We start from the raw sequence: 22931 nt of genomic DNA on the forward strand, positions 1-22931 counted from the left end.
TCAGCTTGAAATCAAGACTTACCTTAACTTGTTCTCATTTCAGCTTTGGATAGATCACAGTCCAAGAGAGATGGAGGTTTTAAAAGTAATTGGAGCTTTGATCATGCAGAAGAAAGTGAAGGAGATGCAGAGAAAGAGTAAGGATGCTTTTATCTAGGCTATTGAAAGTATAAATGTGTATTTATAATGAAATACTTATTTTTTTGTAATTTATGAATAAGAAACAATATGTAGTATCTTAAACTTTCAGTGATTAAGAAAAAATATTTCAAATAAGTGATTATTTTAAATAGTGTTGCCAAATAGGAGTTCATTATAATGTAAGCTTTATTGTGAACACGGGGCTTACAACACAGAGCACTTTGCATTAAGTATATTTCACAAGAGCTGCAGTTGTCTTGGGAGCATCTCAAGCGTGAGGAACACAGACAAGCCGATGTGAACATGTAGAATAAGGGAGTTGATAGGTAGGGTATCCAGGCAGCTTCAGCTTTTCCTTCCCTTAATGATGATGCTGCTCGGTACTTGACACTTCTGCTTAAAGTACTTCAGTAGCTTTAGGCCTTCATCAAGTTAAACCGAGCTTAAAGATTCTAGGTTTTCCTTCCTTTGTGTTTATATCACTGAATAGAGTTAAGGCTGAGGGCTTTTACCTTATAATTTAATCCTTTACTTGGTGTGTTTGGATTTTGGCTAAAACTTAGTAGTGTGTATAGTTTGACTGCATACTTGGTCCTTGTGACATTTTATTGTTATTAGTATGTTTGCTGGACATTAATGTATTTTTTCCCAAAATGACTGACAAATAGTTAACAGAACAAGTGTCGTGCACAAAGAATTGATGTCAGTTTATTTATTATTCATAGATACCTGGAGAGTAGGACCTGCAAATTTAAAAAGTATGCTGTGGTTCTCTAGTAAGAAGTCACTGATCCTGTGATTAAGTACAAAAATAATTCGTATATGAATTTGTATCATCTACTACTCTGCCAAATACTGTGTGTTGGAAGGGAGGTAGGAAAGTAGACATAATCACATAGGCTGCAGCAGCAGGCTATGCTGTAATCTTAGTAAAACATTTAAAAAATGTGAAGTTTTAGTAATTAAAAAATGAGTGGAGGAGTTCATTAAAGTGTGAGGTAAGCATTAAGAGCTCATGTCAAAACAGAGCTGTATTGGAAGTTAAAAGCACTCTTTAAAGGCTTCACAAACTGAGGGCATTTTAGTTTTATAAAGTTAAGGACGTGTTGTTCCTTAGCAACTTTACATCCATTTGTAGTGCACACAAACATGTTTTAAGTGTAAGGGCAGTACATACCATGCAGTTACTGTTTCCATTTTACTTGCCTTCAGAAATAAGTCGCATTTGAAAACATAGCAGCTTTTTTTTCTACTAGTAATTTACTGCTGTTTTCCATCAATCTCCATCTGATGTTGATTTAAGAATATAGACTGAAAAATGTATAGAGTAATGATGCTAAAAAAATTAGAAAAATTATTATGGGACCTAATTTTTATGTAATTGTATCTGATTTTAAGATTGTATGTCTGGGTGATTTTTCACTCCTTTCAAATACTCTCTACAAGAAACAGTTTTCCCATAGATAGAATTGAATTTTTATTGCCTACTTAGATAATTTTCAATGTACTTTTATATCTGTGAATTATGCAGAATCTTACTCTGAAGTACAGATAGTAGTTGAAAGTGGATTTAAACCAGAGATGTTGTCTTCGTTACTAAACCATTCTCGGATACTATTTGAGGCAATTTCTTATTCCCTCCAAACAGCCACATATTTTAAGCTGCCCACATACTTACTTTTGGTAACACCTGGGTTTGTTTACCTTAAAGACTTAGCGAGCTTTTGGCATTTTGAAATAATTTGTGTTTTTTGTTTTTCTGATGCATTTTTATTTCATATAGTAAAACACTGACTGAAGAGAATCTTTAGAATCAACAAAAAACAGTACATTTTCCTTCTTTTTTCTAAATTTCCTTTGCCCTTAGTAGAACAATTCAAAGATTAGCAGTTTTAATTCATATAATTGTTCCAGCATAAAGCTTTGTGTCCCTCCCGGTATTTTGAGTATATTGTGCAGTTAGTAGGTATTTGCTATGGTCTGCTGATACTGAGTACAATGTTTGATTCTTTCGTGTTTTTTTTGTGGAGAGAGCTGAGTCTGAAGCAAGCAGCTGGGTGCTTGTTGTGGAGGCACTGGTGTTACAGTGCCTGACTTTATCACAGCTTTTTGCCCTCTTAATGGCAGGCACACAATAGGTTTGGTTTGAACTGGCCTAGGAACAACATCTCAGCACTTAAAGGAGTGGCTGCATTCTTGTATTACCCTGTGAGACCTGTGCTAATGGTGTTGGTCAGCACTGGATGTCTGCTTGGATGATCTTTTTTTCAGTGAGATGAACACAAAGTATGCGGCTAATGACCTCCTACCACAGCAATTTTTAGAATAGGTAGATTATTTTAAAAGAAGAGTGTCATTTAACTTACTTGGGAAGTAGATGAAGTGAGTCATAATGATTAAGATATCAAGTAATGAACACAAAAAGACTAAAGAATATTTATAAACTGAAGAAGGTTTAGAAAAATACTGATCACCCAACTCTGTATAAATTTAAACTGTTTCTGGAGTTGATACTCAGCATGGAACAAGAGTTACAGAAATTAAGAGTGGTAATTAACAAGTATCTTATCCCTACATAAATGCCTACTGATAATACTCAGTCTACTTGAAAGAGTAAAAGTAACATTTTTGATGTTCTGAAAGATTTGATCTACTCATGGTGGTAGCAAGTCAGGTGAGACTTTCCTTGCTTTGTGATTGGAGATCCCATGGGAGATCTACCTTTATGTAGAACAATAGAAAAAAAAGACCAGTTGGTCAACTGAGCACACTGAAACCTGTGTAGTCCACCACAGAATAAATGCTGGAAATTAGGATGATCTTGTGTAGTGGAAGATAGGAAAGGATGGCAGACTTAAGCACACATGGTCAAAATAATAGATTCAAGTGATTATTGAAATTAACATGTTATAAGATGCTTTCTGGCATTACAGATTATTCTCTCGAAGCTTCTTGGATAATTTACATTTACTTCCTTTGTAATATCTGTGAAAATGATTTTGAAATATATCAGTATGCTCCACAATGGTTTTGTGAACGGATGGGCCCAGTTTTCTCATGGCTCTCATACTGTTTTCTTAGTAGTCTAGACTTCTGCCTTCCACTGCGATAAAAGTAGCCTTATCAAGAACAAGGAATACAAATAAATGGATCTAATTTATTTGCAGTACAATGTCTTTACTTAACTACCATTTTCTTTCAAAAAGCTTTATTTTTTGCCCCTTCTATTTAGGGGAATAAACATATTTTTTTCCATGCATTGACAAATGGAAAAGCATTGTACTGTGTTATATATTTACACTGAGCTTTTTTCCACTGCTTAAAATTTTTTATTACTTGGTCAAAAAAAACCTCCCATAGTTATATAGATGTTTTATACTTCTTTTGTGATCCTGTTAGTAGAGGACTGTAGTCTTTAAATTGATGAAAACTGCTAAAATTAAGGCTATTTTTAATGGAATGGCACTGTAAATGAGTTAAAAATAGTATTACTTCTCTTGTGCCTCTGCTAGTGTGGCTTTTTTAGTCTGCTGCCTGCCACTATGTAATTTAAAACAAAGAATATACCTAGTGTGCTGTGAGGGCAAATACATCAACCTACTGGTTTTAGGTGTAATAGTTTTCAGAAAGAAATTTCAATTATGTTTGAAATGTGACTGGATCAGTTGCTAGTTGATAGAAATGTGCTTGCAGCTTATTTTAGAGTGTAACCTCAGTGGTCAACACAGGTTTAAAGTTTGGGTTGCTTGTAGATGATAGTGAAAACATTTCCTATTAATCTCAGCTGTCTAACTAACTATTGCATAGTTCTTAATGTTTTAAAACATCAAGCAAATGGCAAGTGATTAGAGGTAAGTGAACAGAAATTTTTGTTTCATTGTTCAGTGCCTAAATTTGAATGTGTAATTATGGACTCCCCTTAAGAACTCTGTTTAGGTAAATTACTTCTATTTTTTTCTCTTAATATTAGTAAAGACTTAATGTTTGCTTGTTATAAAATTTTAAGGAATTTATTGAAAAGTTAGAAATTATGTTCCTATGTGAAGATAACCAGGAAACCCATGGTTCCCTGGTAAAAGTGACAGGGATTGGAGACATCTTCCCAGCAAGACAACTGAGGTTTCATTTCAGGATGTTAAAAATGTTACTGACTGGTATGTTGGGGGAGTGGTATAGTGTTTGTTTTGGGTTGGTTTTGGTTTTTTCCTGCCTGTATAAATTGCATCATTGAAGCAGGCAACAGGAAGCATGTGATATGTGAGCAAATAGACATTACTCGGTTGCTATGTATTCTGCTCTCTGAAAAAACAGCCTTTCTGGTTCTGGTACATATGCTTTGCATTCCTTAAGAAATAAAAGTATTGGTTCATTTAAAACTTCCAATTTACTAATGCTACTCTAGTCGTGTTGCAGGATAAGTTACTCTTGTTCCTTTTGATTTAAGCCTTAGCTCAGTGTTTTTGTCATTTGCAATGTGTTGACCTTTTCTTACCTCCCCCCTAAATTGCCCTTTGTTAAAATGGCTGCAGTATTGAAGCGTGTTGAAATCCTAAAAGTATCTCCATGGTACAAAGGTGTTTTGAAAATAGTCATCATTTTTATATTAACTGAAGCTAAAGAACAAAATCATTTCTAAAGGTGAAATGATCTGACTAGGGCAGCACCATAGGCAAATGCCAGAGCTGCAGGTACTGTAGGTTGCTGCTCATGTCTATGCTGCAGGGTTTTGTTTATTTTTCAGGATGTGGAAAACTTCCGAAATTGTTAAACTCTGTGTCTGCTGATGAATGTTTGAGAGGCTCCATGAGCCTCCCTTGAAAGGACGATTTGTTCTGAAAGAGAAATTAAAAAAATGTTTCAGGATGTAAAAAATCTCAATATCCATGTGTAGTCTGTACAGAAGTACAAGTACACTCTTTTACTTTTGTCTGAATTTAGTGATGGATCTACTAGATCGTTTTATCATTGAGCACCTAGAATTGTGGTGCTCTGTAAATTTAAGGAAAATACAACAGTGCCCCTGGCTATATGTTCATATTTACATAATTCCTCCCATTTCAAAATCAACTGTGTGCACAGTCTTCTCTCCTGATATTTCAATGTCTTTAGATCTCACCCAATTATTTTTTTTTTCCTCTGGGGATATTGGGATATTTGTATTCCATAAAAATACATAAGAATAAATTTTAATATGAAGAGAGATATTGTGCATGGAAAAAGTTGTTAGGAACTTGAGAGACGGGGCACTGAGTGATTAGTTTATTTATATATAACGAGCTAAAGTCACTGTATGTATTGCAAGCCAGCATGTCAGACTGACACAGCTGAGAAATACTAGTTTCTCCTGTGTAGCTCTTCCCTTTTTCACATCTGGCATAACTTTTATTTTAAGGAATTTCTGCCTGAATGATCTTGATTAAAACTTTTCAAACCATGCAATTACAAGTTGGCTAAAGCTTGTACTGTTTTGTTGTAGCCAGCATAGGGGTAACCTTATCAGGATTGATGAGAAGGGATTGTCTGCAAGTTGCTTCTCCTGGAAGCAAGAATGTTAGACCAGTCTAGCTGCTGTCAGTATGAAGTGTGTGTTTGGGTTCCAATTTAAATACTTAAGATTACCTGAGGATAACTGCGTATTACTGCGAAGAATGTTTTAAAGTATCATGGAGTGGCTTTCTCTTTTTTTGTGTTCTTCCCCATTCTAATGCTTTAGGATTACAGATACTGAAAGTGCTAAAGAAACACATTTTAATAAGCAGTAGAACCAAACTGAATATGTTCTTTTTATGAAGACATACTTTGGTAGTAATTGCTGTGGGGTAAAATGTAGTTACATAAAATTCTTCTCCTAAAGTACTGTCAGGTTTGCAGTTTTAAACTACATACATGAGTGTTGATAGGCGTAAACAAACTGAGATCATGTTTTATAAATTAATGAAGTTTTAGACTCAATTTATGCGGAGAGTATAGAATATTTTATAGTGTCAGTAATATTGTTGTAACCATATTGAAGTTTCATATCATTGTCTATTTTGAATTAATCATTTTAGTTTTGCTTTTTGCAAAATAATTTGATGTACGCTCTAGGTTCACATGATGTATCTGATCACTCTCTTGCTCATTTCGTCTTCCTGTTGTTTTATGCATATTTATACAATGTGTATATGATGCCTTTATATAGAGAGGGAAGGGGAAAAAAAGCCTTTTGCATTTAAAATGTTTTGTGGGTGTTCTGTTGGATTATAATGTATGTGCTTTTCTCTCCCACACCTGTCTAGCGAGGCAAATCTGCTCAGTTTAAATGACAGTGATGGGCCTTTCAGTCCCAATGAAGAAAAAAAGGTAAATAATTGGTTTATCTCATGATGAAAATGTACCTTTAAAGCTTTTTAGGTTCTTTAACAGTATTGCGTAGCCATGTGTGCATTGTAAAGAAACTAAAGTTTCTGTTGTGTTTTAGGAATGTATCTCAAACTGTTATCTGCCTACCCTTGAAATTTTTGTTGCCCTCTTGATCTCTATAGTATGCTGAAAAATACAAGCAAGAACAACTAATTCTAAGTTTAGACAATTATCACAAATATTGTACTAAATATAAAATATATATTATACTTTGTTTAGTAAGAAATCATAGCATGGATATAGAGAGTGTATCTTTTGCATGAAATTTGGTATAAAAGCAGTTTGAAAATGAAGCCAAAGTACTATTTATATTAATATTTTGCAATGATTTTCTCCTTCTAACTTCTCCACAGTTATACAGTTATTTTAATATGTGTGAATTCTGTTGTGACAGTCAGTTCGTTGTCGACCTGGAGCTATCAGCACCAGCGGTGAGGCCATAAAAGCCTACGCGCGGCGAGGCAGAGCTGGAGGCTTCAAACTTTTTAAAGGGAATGCAATCGGCCTCAACATGATGGGAAACAGCAAGAAACTGAGGTAATGCATTTAATTTGTGTCTCCTTGCTTTGATCATTCATATCAATCAGTCCACGATAAACAGAACTTCTAGTCCATTTACATTGTGTACCATGCTTCTGAGTAAAGAGGGAAACCTAGATTGTTTGGATTTTCCTCTTACAAAATGTTTAACACCACATTTGTAAAGTACCAGAAGACTGTTTAAATTGATTTAGAGCATTCAGTGGCATGTTAGTACCTTACCCGTGTTGCCTGCATGTGTTACTGTTCCCACTACACAGTGATAGCAGGTAGGAAAATATTTTTTAGGTCCCCATCCAGATTCACTTCTTATTATGACCATGAATTGCTAAGGTTAACTCAGGATGTGTTTTCTGTTTTTCTTACTGCAAGATATAATTTGATTTTGATTTTACAGACCTTTTTTTTAAAGGATTCAGCAAATAGCCATACTTGTATAGGATAGCTTGAGGCCTGCATTTAGAGCTGACAGGAACAGTTTTTAAGCATTTAGTGTTGTACTTGCTTGTTACTACTGTCCCTAGCTTGTAAAGAGACTGATTTCTTTATTTAGTATATAATAAAAAGTGATATATTCACTTAAGTTTCTCAGGGAGTGTATTATATTGCTAAAGTGCACTCAGTTTGGTAACCTTTGCAGGAAGGAAAAGTTCATAAGATACCCAGGTATAGATGGACCAGTCATCAAATAACAAGTTTACATGTAGCTGCATGAGGGATGTCCTTGTCTTGATTTGTGGTGATTTATCACCATGTGGAAACTAAACTCCAAATAAGCCACTTCCCTTCTTGCCCTCTCCAGTTAGAGAGGGACAAAGGTAGAGGCTATGGTTTGAGATAACCATTGACTGAAAGCAAACAGCAGTGGAGTAAGAAGTGCACAGGCGCAGCAGCAATATTAATAACAAAAGCATACAAAAATAAAGGAAGGTGCTTTATGCACAAAAGGTGTTTGCCACTTTGACTTAGTTCCTTGTGGCCAGTGGGAAAAGGACAAGATGGTGGGCACTCTCCCCCCAGCTGGCTCTCCCCATCCCCGAGCCTGAGACAATGGAAAACAATGGCAGACAAAACCCTGAAAGTGAGATCATCTGTGTTGTGCTGCACCGCTGCTCCACTGCACCAGGCTTGGCTTCAGGCTCAGTTCTGCTGCTGCTTTGGACCACTCTGCTGGGCTCAGTTCCACACGGCTCCACCGCTTTTCAGAACCACTTCCTGGGGTCACAACTCAGAGGAGTGGGAAAGTGCCGAGTGGCAGCAGCAGACAATGGGGTCCGCAGGGCTGATCCCAGCAACTCGGCCCTAATGAAGAGAGGGAGACAAAAATGGCACTTTTTTTGAGGATGTGGTCCTTATTCTTCCCCCTGACACCACAACCCTCAGCAATTATTTGAGAGGTGCAGAATAGCAATGTAGCTGTGCCCACAACATAGCTCCAAGCTCTGCCCCCTCTCTGCAATCAGGACAGGGCTCTTGCATGCAGTAAGCACTGTTAGTGGGACCATCTCACCACAGTCACTTGGAAAAATAAATCCTTGAAGTTCTGTGTCATATATGTTCTTTCCTGCTGTCTAGTCTTCAAGCCTGATGTCATAAGACAAATGACTGGACTGTTATATGAAAATGTAAAAAGTTTTTTTTTTTGAATAAAATTTATTTATTGATGACAAGGGTTTTTTGTTAGAGGTAATTTTTGTTATAGGTTATACATTTACACAAATTTGCCTGGTACTTCATTGTCCTTGATTTATCTATGCAAAGAATGTTTTTCGTCTTCAGATTATTTTTTTTTTGTATGCACAACAGATTTATAAGATAATGTCCAGATTTCTGCCTTGCACATCTTCAAATTCACCAGTTCATACAGAATCACCTTGCTCATTTCAATTTTTAAGGATTCTGTTCTTAAACATAGACATAAAGGTAGAAGTGACAATTACTAATGTGTCAGGGCTCCTTTGCTCCGTTTTATTATTGAAGAAACCTGTGCATCTACATTATACTTGTTCTTTGTTTTGAGTACATCTTTAGAGCAAGATTCCTCTAACTCTCTGTTAGCTAGGATTTTCCTTTGTCTGGCTGTGGAATTTGTAATGAAATCCAACCTTACTATTTTTTTTTTTCTGTTAAAGCAGTCATATCTGACTGTACGTGTATGTTTGTATTGTTGTATAACATACAACATGTATATTTTTTTAAGTTCCAGAAGAATATGCAGGTTTTGTTTTAAGCTAAATAGTTACTGAGGTTTTTTTAGATGGCTTAAGCATGTAGTTCAGACATTCTTTTACCTGGAATGGAACTGCCTTCTATTGACAAATAATACAATATAAACCTAAGACTCGGTAGGATTTATAAAATTCAACTAAAAAGGTGAAATTTGTTGCATGTAAATGTGCAGCCACCTTTTGTCTAGTACTGAGCTGCGTATTGAATTTAAATGAAAAATATAAGCATCCACTCTGTTCTTAATAAATTGTCATTAATGAAGGACTTTGTTCTGAATGATGGATATGCATAGGCCACTCTGACTGCTTCTCACATTTTGGTCACTGTGTTTTGTGGTTGTGTTCCAAGTGACTGTCTTGATTTAATGACTTCATTGGGATATTGTTGTACTTTTCATAACGTGTATCAGTAAATCTGGTCACTTCAGTGATGATTGCTGGTTTGTTCACTTCAATATGCAGAATGGAAGGTGCTTAATGGTTACTCTTTCAATATTTAGACTCTTCAGCTAGAGAAGATTCTGAAAGTTGGTCATGCAGTAAAAATGTGAGATTAAGTACAAGAAGATCAGATACTTGATATTCTTCATCTCTTCATGGTGATTTTTGTCACAATGTTGGAGTTGGGTTTTCTTCCATCTTATCTGCAGAATAGGGACTAAAAATTCCAGATCAATGGAGCTTGACTCAAATGAGTATTATTCTGGTAGAATATTCCCTGAAATTCAGAGAACAAGAGGAAGAAAGTATATGCAAGGACAGTGAGAAGAAACATTTGCTGTACTTGTCAGAGAAAGTTAAACCAAGCAAAAGGTCATGATCTTTTACCTGGTTAAGCAAATCCAGTATCAAACTCGTAACCTAATTACTTCTGGTTGTATTTTTTTTATCATGAGGTCTTACTTTAAATAGCTTTATCTTTGCTAGCTTTCAATAACTTGTATTAAGGTCCTTCTAGTTTTTCTTTGATAATGTTTTGTTAAAACATTATTTGATGAGCAGCAGAATTAATGTAGTCTGTAGTTGAGTGTTCTTAAAATGTCTTTCTTCCTTTACTTCTAGATCCTTCCATTTGCCCAATGCAAGATCATTTTTTTGTTTTGTCTCTTGAACATGTGGTGTTAAGAATTTCCTAGGATCAGATGGTACCATGTGATAGTAAAACCTTGTTTTCATCAGAGCCTAAGCTGCAAATCATTCTGTGGTTTCTGAGCTAAGATTAATGAAACATTTATTGTTAAAATACTGTAAATTCTTAGTAGAACATTTGTTCTTTCAAGGAACTTTATTGACCATTACATCACCCTGCTTTTTAGTGTGTTATATTAATTTTCAAGAAATTGTGCTGAAACTTGCAAACTCAGATTTCAGTTCTGATGTGCCTGTTTTGCAACTCACTAGGACGTTATGATTGTATTTTCTGATGTTTCTGTCTGTGTTGGGTATGTTCCATTGAGAGAACAAGATTATAGAGCAGATTGTGTTTTACAGCTATCCTAGTTGGAAACATGTCTGACACCATATGAATCATTTAAGTGTGCCATCTAGAACAGCCTGCTTTACTCCAATCTGATCGCTGAGCAGTCTGTCATACTCTGTTTCAGCACCTACTGGAGTTTTCACTACCTGAGTGTGAGGCAAAAAGCAGAAGTGCTGCTTAACAGTTTCCTTTTGCCTTGGGGACACAAGACAGAGTTTCACAATCATGATAGTTTGGCAAAGGTCAGATCCAACAAATACCATGGTAAACCAGGAGATACATAGGCTTGCTTTCTTGTTTGAAGTCCTTAGGTATTAAGCATTTGAGAAGGCATTCCTGCACTCTGCTTCTGAGTTTTTTTCTAGTATCTTTTTCAAAGACGTGAAATGGGAATCCGAAGAGGATTTGAGACTTTGTAGAGTATTTAGGGCAGGTAGCTGTCAGCTTTTTATTTCTGAGGTGGCAGATTAGACAGAAGGTTGACTGTAGATTGATCTGGATGATTACTGACCAACTGGAGTTGCATAGCTTGACATAGAAGCATGTGAGATTGAGTGTGTTGGCTTTCAGGAGGTTGGTGCTTGCATGGATGCTATTAATTTTCAGGATGTTGGACTACTAACTCAGATGGTTTATGATGTTCTTAAATTTCATATTTTAGAAAAGAGAATTTAACCCTTTGGGTTTGATAAGTCTTGTTCTGTTATGTTTGTAGTTATGTTAGGGGCACTCAGAAATGCTCTGAAAGCTTCTAATCTTGACTTATGTAAGGCTACCAAAAGGGTTTGTAACGCTAAATTGAAAATTCAAAAGCAAACTGACAGTTTACTCTTTTTCTTCTTTTGGGGGCATGTCATGTGGGAATTAGGAAATCAGCTTTTTTGAATTGTGGTACTTTGGATTTCTTTTCATTGTTCATAACAGGACAAATAGCAAGGTAATATTTCTGAGAAATATTATTAGTAGGAATGTTTTTTTCACAGCATTTTCTCTAGTGCAATTAAAAATTCTAAGCAATTTGAAAAGCGCAATTCAGGCACTGTATTTCCATAATGCGAAACAGTTTGTGTCATCAATATGCTGTCTGTTAAAAGTTGTGTGACTTTTGAACGTTTTAAGCATTGTGTTGTTGTGTGTCCTGTCACAGGAGCATGCAGGATAATTCTTAGGGTTTAATGATCTCTGAAGGAGCACTGTATTATTGATCTACTATATCTTAATATGAGCTTTTACTGGAAGGGGTAATGGTAAGAAATCGCTCCATAATTATTGGTTTTACGTAATAATAAGATAAAAGTCAAAAGGTAACAAATTAAGAAACCCAAAAAATGCTAAGATACATTGGTGAATAAGAGTCCTGTTGAGATATGAGTGCCTGAAAATCCTTCCTAGTTTCTTTTGGAAATGCGTTGTTTTTTTTTCAGTTACAAGTCATTTCGCATCCCTAAATTTCCTGTGTTTTTATGAGGGATATTCCTGAATTCAGTCTGTTAACATTTTGCCCCTTTAGTCATATTAAAGAAGTTAATATTATGCCTTAATAAAATGAGAGATGAAAGTGTAAAATTAGTTATAAGTGATTACAAGTCATTAAAAAAAGGCAGTGTCTTTTTGAAATACAGGCTTGAGTAGAAAAATCTTTACCTTTTCTTCCGAGGGGGGGAAAGAAGTGTATATTCCTATTTGTCCATTTTATTATAAAGCTAAATGGTTTTATGCCTGTAAAAGGATCTTAACAATGTGTATTATTGGTTCAGAAATACTTTAATACTTCATATTGTGAGTCTGATCTTGTAAAATTAAGACATCACCTGTTTTACCTAAGACTGTACAAACACAATGCAGAGTATTTTCTAAAACATTTTTCTGTATGTTTGCAGTGAAAATGCTCAGAATATCTCTGGCCCTGTAACTGTGGTACACGGCAGACGTTTTCACCACGCACACCCACAGACAACTGTAGTAAAAACAGCAGCCCAAAGGTAACACTAATTACATTTGTTTCTCCAGATGTTTCAGTTGTAAAAAATCTTCTCTGGTTTTGTATGTAATGGTTTTCCTTATGCTATGAAGTGTTTTAAGAAAATGTGAGTAATCACATGGGTGCATTCGTGATTCTGAGCTTTAACCTTAATTACTAAATTTTCATAAAACCATTTAGGAATTACTATCATATAATACTAGAATTTAGTAATTTTGAAGAACACTGGCAGGTAGTAAGAGAGCACCTGCTAATAGAAATATTTTGAGAAAATACTTTGAAATAGACAAACACAGTTTGCAGTAGAAATTCACATAACAGACAACATGATCAGCAAGTACTAAGTCACAGCAACTCCATCTTGTGTAAGATCAATGTAAACATTAAATTATAGATCTGATGACTGCATATGGTCTGTAAATATAGTGTAAAACATATAAATTGGAACATGTAACAGAAGCAAAGTTTTGCATCTTTGTAAATGATTTTTAGAAAGGATGACTAGAAACCAGGGAATCTTACTGAACTGTGCTGTAATTGGTTTGAGACTTAAAACTCTGTCAAATTTCTGTCAAATGCAGGGCTGGTTGTATGTATTTTTTACACCCAGTGTGTTTCGCAAGCATATGAGATAGCAGCTGTTATAAGGAATTTTCTTCCAAAGTTTATCCATGCAAAGCTCTCTTTGTTTATGAATTCTGTGGATTTCCACCATTGCTCATGAGTGCATTATCCTGTCTGTATTTTATAGCTTCCTCCTCCTTCTGCCACCTTTTTTCTTCTGTTTTTTAGTATAGATTTTTTAGGGTGGTGGTATCATACGCATATCCTTTTTATTTTTTTCATCCTACTTCCTTCAGTTGGTTTTGCTGACCTCAGAAAAAGAGAGCCCCTATGTGAGTGAATGATGTGGTCCAAACATGTATTAGAGTAATCTGGCATTCAGTAAGCAGGCTGAGAAAGGAGTTTTTCAGTCACAAAATAATAGACTCATAGAACAGTTTGGGTTGGAAGGGACTTGAAAGGCTGTCCAACCCCCTGCCATAAGTAGGGACATTTTCAACTAGATCAGGTTGCTCAGAGCCCCGTGCCACCTGACTGTGAATGCTTGCAGGGATGCTGCAGCTACTGCTTCTCTGGTCAGCCTGTTTCAGTGTTTCACCCTCTCATTGCAAAACACTTCTTTGTTCTATCTAATCCGAATTTGTCCTCTTTTAGTTTTAAAGCATTACCCGTTGTCCTATTGCAACAGGCCCTGCTAAACTGTTTGTCCCCATCTATCTTTTAGGCCACAATAAGGTCTGCCTGGAGCCTCCATTTCTCCAGGCTGAACAACTCCAAGTCTTGCAGCCTTTCCTCAGTAGAATTAACTGTCTTACTCTGTCCTTGAGGAACACTAGGTTGTTGCCTCTTTCTGTTTCCAACAGTACTGTCGTCTGTAAATGGTATATAGGTGTATACATATGGTATACAGGATGAACATTTCCTTCCTCTTAGTAATAGCAGATGCAGTAGTAGGTATCTCTTTTCAGTTCTTAGCATTTCTTGCCTTCAGTGTGAGGCTGATGACTAAAAAGGATTGGCAGGTTTTACCGTGAGTTAAGCTGATAGGTGTGGTTTATGTTAACAGTGTGGTTTAGGCTGAATCATCTGTGCTTTTTCCTGCATGAAGTCCTTTTCAAAATCTTTTTGTTCAGTGTCCCATTTAGGAAAATGTAGGGCATCTCTAAGCATTCATGCTCTTACCTTTCTGGTGGGTTTTGTTTGTGTGTGTTTGTGCTTGCTTTTCTTTATTTGTGGGGCTCTTCTGGGGAGGAGTTGTTTGTTTATGGGGCTTTTTGTTATTCTGAAGGATAAAATTTTGATAAGCAGTGCTAATGAAAATGATTTGAAGTGAGCAAAATCATGCAAGACTCCCCTGAATGTTGACTTGATAATACACGTGTATTTGATTGAGCTTTGTTATGAAATGGTTCTTCAAACAACCAGTCAAGATGGATTCATCTTACCAAGTTCAGTGCCATAGGTTTTCTTCAACCTGCTCCAGAGATGATTAATCTTCAGGGGATGTCAGATTTGCCTGCTTGCCTTTCTTGCCTGTGGGATTTACTTCATTATAAGCCTACAATGTAATGTGAAGAAAAATAGGTAGTGACTTGGCATGTGTGACCTGCAGAAAGTAAACTAATGCACAACATAGGCAAGCTGAATATTGTGTGAATTGGATAGTAGTCATCTTGAGTGTTCTAAATATGTTTTCTTTTTGGATTGTTATTGTTATTGTAGTTCATTTACATTAGCAACAGATAATTAACTCTAATTCTAGGAATATTTTGGAGTTTTAAAGGCAGGAAATAGTCATAATAGTCACAGCAATCCAAAGCAGGGCTTTGTTGCTGGAGGATATCAGAACCAGCATGATCTAATTGACCGAGGGTGAGTTTTACATAGGAACTTTGCAAATGATGTTTAATTCCAATAGCTTTTGACTCAACTGACTGCTTTTTATAAGCTTCTAAATCTGTTTTTTGAGTTAGAGGATTGAAAATTAATAAAATGTGGCTTCCTGACAGACTTTTTTTAATAAATAAGATTGATTTCAGGGCTACTTGATGTTGAAAACATAGGTTTCTGAGTGAGAAGGTAATAGACAGAAAAAAGCCAACTAAAATAGGACTATTTAAAACTGACCATAATATGAAATTCTAGACCATATAAAGTGGGTAATATATTTTGGTCATATATTTTTACTTGTGTAGGAAGTTTTTGGATATCCTTTTTTGGCTAGTCTTTACTGACATTAGGCAATACATGAGTTTAAAAGTAAATGTTGGTGGTGATTCCTCAAAAAGGACTATTAGAGGAAAATGTGAGTGGCAAACCAGGAATAATAATCTAGGTATATATCAAAACAGAAGAGCTGATAGCATGGAAATTGAGCTCTAAATTGTTGGAGTTTGTTTTTCTTGTGCTGATTTGCAGGTGACACAGAGTTGTGTTCAGTTAATTTTTTGCATTTGTAGATTGTTTTATGGTGTGGTGATCTGTAACAACATGGGGAAGATAATTTTATCTAACCTAATATATTGTACTTAAATCAATGGTAGGTTCTTGAAAGGATAACCAAAAATAAAACCATTATTAAATGAGTTGAGCAATTTCAGTCTCTGGCACTGACATAGCAGATTCTGTTACTTACTTTGGGTGGAGATGGGGTGACATGGAGCAAGCTGATTATGAACTCAGTTATAATCTCTATCAAGTTGAATTTTTATGATTTGTACTGCATTTATTATCTCTCACCTTTTTTTTTTTTTTTTTCTTTCCCATATGCATGTTAATTTAAAGCCTATCTGAGTATCTGTTGCACTCATATGTAAAACATAAGTTTCTAGCACAACAAAATTGGGTATTTCGAAATAATATTATAATAAGTCTTCATGGTTTTTCCCAGTGGAATCTGGGGATTTAATTAAAATTTGTTCATGTCTGTGTGATACAACAGATTTTGAGATATAGCTTGTCCTAGTGTTGTAGTTGGATCACACTATTTTGCTTCATTTAATGAATGCATAGTTCTGTCTTATGCTGTGGACTGACTGTTCTCCCAGACTTGGCATTGAAAGAGCATGTATGTACTGCATATTTAACAAACATTACGCATGAAGCAGTTGGTAGGGACAGTGATCAATCTGGAATTCTCATCTCTTAATCTTCCTGAGATGTAGAAGTGAGAATTCCTTTGAATGCAGTATATCAGTGAGGAATTTTAAAACAAACTAATAAGGCATCTAATGTAATGACAGTGCATAGTATCAGACATTCTGGGAGTTTTTTTCCTGCCTTTAAATTTCCTTAGTGTTAGGTATGTGTTCCTTAACAGGGTGACTCTTGGAAGCGCCTGTAAACAGTTAATCCAAGTTACATATTAACTGTGCCAAGGATGCAAGGATACACGATATGGCTCCATCCAGACATGGTTTGGATCTGACTGGATTGATAAACTGGGATGTGACCTGCACAAAAGTACTGTTTATTGTTAGTAAAGGCTAGCTCCAGCCAGGAACAATTCTTTTCCACCTTCACACAGCACTGGCTCATTACCTCCCACCCCAGTTTTAAGTTGCCACAGTCTCATTCAGTTTTGATGTCCTTTTATCTCTTCCTAGATCACTATGGAGATGGAATGTACTTTCATACTGCACTCTGTAGGGTTATCAGGACTACATTTTTACCTGCTTTGCTTCCACTCCTGCTGTTTTCTGAGTAACAACAGAATTAGTTTGTTCTATTCTTGTGAGTGAACTGCTTGTGAAAGGGAAAAGAGGATAAGGGTTTTTTACTGTGTGATAGCATTACTCTCTTTGTTTTGGCTGAAGTAAAACAGGAATCAGTTTGAATTTGTTCTGCTCTAGAATGCAGTTAATGTAATGCATATATGTCAGAAGTTTGTTAGGCTTTTGATTTTGGGGAGGAACAGTCACATAGATTAAAGAGCATACAGCATTCCATATTGCAAATTTTGAAAAGACAAAAGAAGTTTAGATGCTATTTTCAAGTTGTTTGTGTGCTAAGCTTAGATAGATTTATTTTTATATCAGTCTTGGTATACAAAGGACCAGAATTGTGAGCATCAGCTACATTAATTTCTGTGTTAACTCACGTTAATGGAAATGTTTGTAAAACTAGTGGCCCTAGTTCCTAGGTTCTTTTGAGAGATTTTTTTTTGCCTAAATTTCAGAAAGAGGTTTCTATTTATCATTCTCTAGCCTTTCGATGTGGTTTCTTAAATATTTAAGGACTGCTGCTGAAATTTGTTCCTCAGTTTAAACTGAGAAACAATTATTTTTTTTAATAGTTGGAAACAAGTTCTTAGATAATTTTTTTCTCTTTTGCATGGCAAGCAGGGATTGTTTTAGTGGTTGACCTCTGTCTTAAAAGTCTTTCCCAGCCTTAATGGTTCTGTGATTGCAAATGAGGCTTGATAATAATTTGTGTATTAGAATTCTTACTGGCTTCTACATTGCAAGTGAATTGAGATGACCAGGTTAAGTTGGGCGTTAATCAAAATTTTCTCATTGAAAAAGAGGAAAAAAGAGTCAAGTCAATGTTGTATTTAGACCACTGACAGTTGCTGTCTGTGAAGTAGTGTTTATGCATTCCTAATTACTTTGACAAAAATGTGGTGAAAAAATGACAATGTTTGTTTCAAAATTAGACTGGTGGGTGAAAGACAATTTATATTTAATAACTTTTGCATTTAGTGATGTGCAACACATGTGGGGCTTTACATCTTATGTGTTTTTTTCTTTTTTCATATTTTAAGCAATCTGGACCGAAAGGAAAGGTAAGCTTACTGTTGATCAAATGAGCATGACAATAAGCATTAAGAAAATTACCTGATTGAGTGCTGTATTAATGCTAGTTAAAGAATATTGAATCCAGTCAGTCATATCTGCTCATATATGGTAGAGGTTGATTGTTTTTAGTTCTGTTTTTATGGTTTGCTTAGTCGCTTTTATTGAGAAAGGACCTTTACATCCATCTCTTCAGTAATGTTGTGTTACTGTGAATTTTGGGTAATTTTCCACTGGAAATTTATTTATATATCCAGTGCAAAATTGCATGAACATTCTTTGGGTTTAAAGAATTCAGTGCTAATTCTTTTTGTAGAGCAGTGAACTTTGTATAATAGAATGATTCTGAATCATCTTAGTAAAATTATTCTGAAGCTCCTCATAGGCTGATTAACAGGTTTCAATCTATCATCTCAGCTTGGTTTGAATAGCATTAAAGGTTTTTATTGCATTATTGTGTATATTTTGTTCATGAAGTGCATATGTTAAAGCAGTTAACAGAAAACGTATAGCAAAACCTGACACGCTGGGTTTTTATTGTTCATTTCAGGTTAATTTCTCACTTGTTTTGCATCTGGTTTACTGCTGTTTATATTTTGCAGTATGAAATACCATACATTTATTTTTCTTCATATACAGCTGAAATTTGTATGTAAATGGAAATTTTTCTTGATAGTAATGATCTCATTCAGTTTTTGTAAATATACTGTCTGTGCAGGTAGCTTTTGGCAGTATGAGCTTAACACCAGGTTGAATTGTTTAAAAGTATACTTAATCTTTAACCAATAATGATATAAAAAGCACATTTTTTTGCGAATTCAGGATTTCCTAGATTTATTTCAAATTCAGAAAATCAAGCCTTTCTGTTTTACTGCCTTTAGTTACAACTTAACTATCAAATAGATATTCATCAGCCAGTTAGTGTCACTATATGGTGTAGAAGAAAAGGTTTGAGTTCCATGCTGGTGTGATCATAATTTCCTCATGGGGATACCTGCTGCTTCTTCATCCAGTACTACTGGATATGTTCCTTTTTCTTTGCCTGGTTTTTGTTGTTGTCCTAGCAGGGGAAGATGATGTAGGCAGGAACTGCTAAATTTAGCTTTAATCATTACTGTCATGATAAGTGCAGCAGCAGCTCCTGACTTTCTGGGCCAAATGGGGTTGGCTGACCTGTCTTCTGAAAACCCTATTCCCTGTGCTGCTGCTTCTCGTTTCAGCCTTTGGCTTTTGTACTCTGCTTTTCCTCTTAACACATGCTGAAGGTAAATCTCACCTCAGCAGCTTTGTGTTTCAGTCTTATTGTGCTTTACTTTCTTTTTGTGTAATGATGTAGGAACCAACAGCCTGCCTGCAGGGATACATCTCCAAATAGTGCATACAGAAGCAGGGGAAAGGCTGGATAAGGCAGCCTCTCAAAGAGCCAGGCTGTTCATTAAACACAGCTTTTATGTAAGCCAGCACCTCAACAAAAGTAGGAGTTGGTGCAGCCTTTTTGATGTAGCTTGCACCAAATCGTAGGTCGCACTCCCTCCCAAATTCCCAGATCCAGATGTTTCTTCCTATTTATTGGTTTCCTGGCATAGCCAGAAGTTGTGGACCTGCCCCTTCCCTGTCCCGTGCCTCCCCACTTTGTCTCTTTTTTGTTTTCCTAGAGACAAAATTTTAAGTGAAAATGTCACTTTGTCTAGAGAGTTTCATGAAGATCTGCCAGGCCAGTGTGAAGATACTAAAGTCCAATTCCATCAGCAAGAGAATATAGCAGTAATAATGAATGTTTGCTGAATCAGTGACACCATTCTGTCTGAGCAAAACATGCTTACTCAAGAATATTGTAGCATTTAGCAGGTAAAATATGTCAGAAGTTCATGATGCTGCACAGTCCAGACTGCCTCAGTATTTCAGTCCTATGTGTTGCACAAAAAGCTTGATCTTTCTTCCTTCTGCAATTAATGTTTTGCTGTTTCATGCTTTACTACTTCCTGAGATTGTTTTTTATAAAATATTTGTCTACTTCCCTTGTACATGAAGGTAGTAAAAGTGTTTATAATCTAGGAGATAAAAAAGATGCCTGAAATTGTGTCACCTCTGAGCCCTTTATTTTAACTGTTAGACACTGTATATAGGTAGTCTTGCATCTTGATCGGCTCAGCTGTTTGATCCCTCAATTATTCCCATTGAAATGGAACACTTTGTTTTGGCCAGGGTTTAACAGCAAGAAGACATATGTTTTTGAAGTGCCGTATGTTTTTAAATGTGTTCTAAGTTTTTTTTTTCTTTCCCAAGTAGTCCTTTTAAATGCAGATACAATGTTTGATTGAAAAAACAACCAGTTTCCTTTCTGTTTCTGCACTCACACACAATTAAATGGCTCAGTGTACTAAGTATTTTAGTGGAGAAGGTATTAATGGATCTGCAGCTGTTCAGGCAGCAACAAACGCTGTGCTCAGAAGGGCAACTTTGTTTTCTAATCTGTAAAAATTCATGGTGTTGTGCTCTCCTTTCTCTTCGTGGGTTTTTCAGTAAAGGAAAGCAGTAGAAGGTGCCTAAAGTTGCTGCCCTCTTGTGGAAGGGCTGTCACTGTCTCCAAGAAAGCATTTTTTAGGGTTTTTTTTGGAGGGGGGGTTGAAATCTAAAATTAAATAGTCTTTAAAGTTGTCTTCACTTTTCTTTCTAATTCAAAACAACTTCAAGCCTGACCTTGAATTGTTAACTACACTAAAGTGTGTTTGGGAAGCCTCAGATGTCTTGGAGCTGTTTTTTCTGTCTTGGGTTTGGGTGTTACTGGTTCATTGTAAGTGTTTGAGTTCTGTATTGTGGGAGAAGAAAGATAACGCTTTTTTTTTTGCTAACACTTCTGTATTCTTGCAAGTGTTTGGCTGTTTGATAGCTATAAATATGAGTCTATGTTGCTAACAAAATTCAGATAGGGATAGATGTGTCTTCTGATGTGTTGTGCAAGGATTATTTAGCCTTACATGATGAATAAGGAATTCATCATCTTAATAAGATAAATGTATTTTGCATATTTAAAATGTAATACCAATGTATGATTCTTAAAAGAAAAATTTTAAGTTAGGTCCAGAGACCTTGAATTGTCAACTGTATTTTAAAAGAAATTTTAGAGCTCTAAATCTGCTCTATCATTTACTTTACTGTTCGCTTTCAATTAAATGACAAATAGTTCCAGTATTGTTTCTCTTAAATATCTAAGTGTTACATGTTTTAGACATCTTATAGAAAATAATTTTTCTAGAAGTAATTATGTTCAAAACAATACTTGTTGTTACGAAATACTAGAGAAAGATAATTATGACGTGTGACACAATGGCTTACACACATACTGCAGTGTTTGTATTTTTCAAATCTAAAATGTTATAGGGCTTTTACCCTTTAGAATGCCATGAGAATTGATGTTGATAGTGCAGCTTCTCATAATGACAAGTTTGAGCTCTGCCTTCTATTTCCACTAATTCTGTTTTAAGTAATTCCACGTGATTTGAATTTTTAAGGAAAATCATCTAAAAAATTAATGTGTTTGATTTGTGAGTAAATATTCATACTGAGTTTCCAATTTTGGTTCAGGTTTTTTTGTGTTCAGGTATTAAAAAAATTTCTGGGAGAGCAGGATTGTTTCAGAAACACGTTTGACACAATCAGTAACAAATAAATTATGCAGTCTGTCATCTGTGGTGTGTTTGCCAGCAGTCACGATAAAGTACTGTGACATCTCTACATTCTGAGTAGCCATGCTTGTTTCTCAATCCTTCTTTCTGCCAGAATTTTCTTTGAAGCTTCAGCAATCAACACAGTCAAATGTGTTCGGTATTAGGTAGGAGGTGTCCCAAAGGGCATTGTAGATTAGTCTTGCTCCAAAGATATTAGTTAATAATGTTACCTAGAAATGCAGAAAATTAAAAAGTTTTATAGTTTGATGCATTAGGAAATGCTGTGCTGAAAGAAACAAAATCTTATACCTAGAGCTCGAGTCTACCTCATCCATAGCCAGATTTTTGTCAGATAGGTCCTCAGAATTCAGGTGTTAGTGGAGATATTGCCTTCAGCTGTTTGCTTTGCCCTCTTGCTGTTGATTGATGTCCTTGTAATCAGAAGTAGCAGTATGGGACATGTGTGACCCATTTGCTGCCCAGTGCTTAACTTTCCAGTAAAACTTTTCTGTTGAGTTAGTTGACAAGGCCTCCTCTGTTTCAGATGTGTGCCATCCACTGTTATGACAAGAATAGTAATCTGTAGCTGCAGGGCTGAGTAAGCACTGAGAAAGAAAAGTTCTGCAAACAGTAACCCACATGCACTGAGCTTCAGGGATCTTAATTTGCTTATCAGCATGATTTGACACATGTGTGTAAACTGAAAACATCTTTCAGGAGACTCAAATCTTGCTATAATGCCATATATTAAATTAATTTGCACAAAAATATGTGATATCTATATTATGCAAGTTATACCAACAAAAGATTTATTATCCAGTAATTTGTCTATATTACAATATTTTAAAAACAAATATGTAGGAACCATGTCTGCTGTGTTCTTTCTGGGTTTTGGCCACAACAGTTTTTGACATCAGATGTCTTTCCTCTGTTTTGCATCTTCCCTTCCTGTTTTTTAACTTGTGGAACTTGTAGAATCTACTTTAATATTAAAATAATAGTTGTTTCTGTTCATGGCTTTTGAAAGTATCTGTCTTGTCTTTCATGAATGAGAAGGAGGCAGGCTTCAATATTTGGAAACTTGGGTCTAAAAGTGACAAACTCTGGAACTGCTGATTATTATACAGGAGATTT

The 22931-nt window shown here is 35.6% G+C and overlaps 1 protein-coding gene across 5 annotated transcripts in view; it reads left to right on the forward strand.

The window, feature by feature from the left end:
* The window catches only part of SENP6 (SUMO specific peptidase 6), a 72414-nt gene that overhangs the window by 17610 nt on the left and 31873 nt on the right, over positions 1–22931 (forward strand). For 3 of the 5 annotated variants that reach the window (XM_066315040.1, XM_066315035.1, XM_066315039.1), the window contains exons 2-5: positions 44–137; positions 6420–6483; positions 6938–7080; positions 12672–12773. In XM_066315040.1, coding sequence (XP_066171137.1) covers positions 44–137; positions 6420–6483; positions 6938–7080; positions 12672–12773 — 403 coding nt within the window. Of the gene's footprint in view, positions 1–43; positions 138–6419; positions 6484–6937; positions 7081–12671; positions 12774–18098; positions 18120–22931 lie in introns of all 5 variants that reach the window. The other 2 variants (XM_066315038.1, XM_066315037.1) reach the window with 1 other exon arrangement.

This window comes from Sylvia atricapilla, chromosome 3 (genome assembly GCF_009819655.1).
Source record: "Sylvia atricapilla isolate bSylAtr1 chromosome 3, bSylAtr1.pri, whole genome shotgun sequence".
In the NCBI taxonomy this organism is placed as follows: Eukaryota; Metazoa; Chordata; class Aves; order Passeriformes; family Sylviidae; genus Sylvia; species Sylvia atricapilla.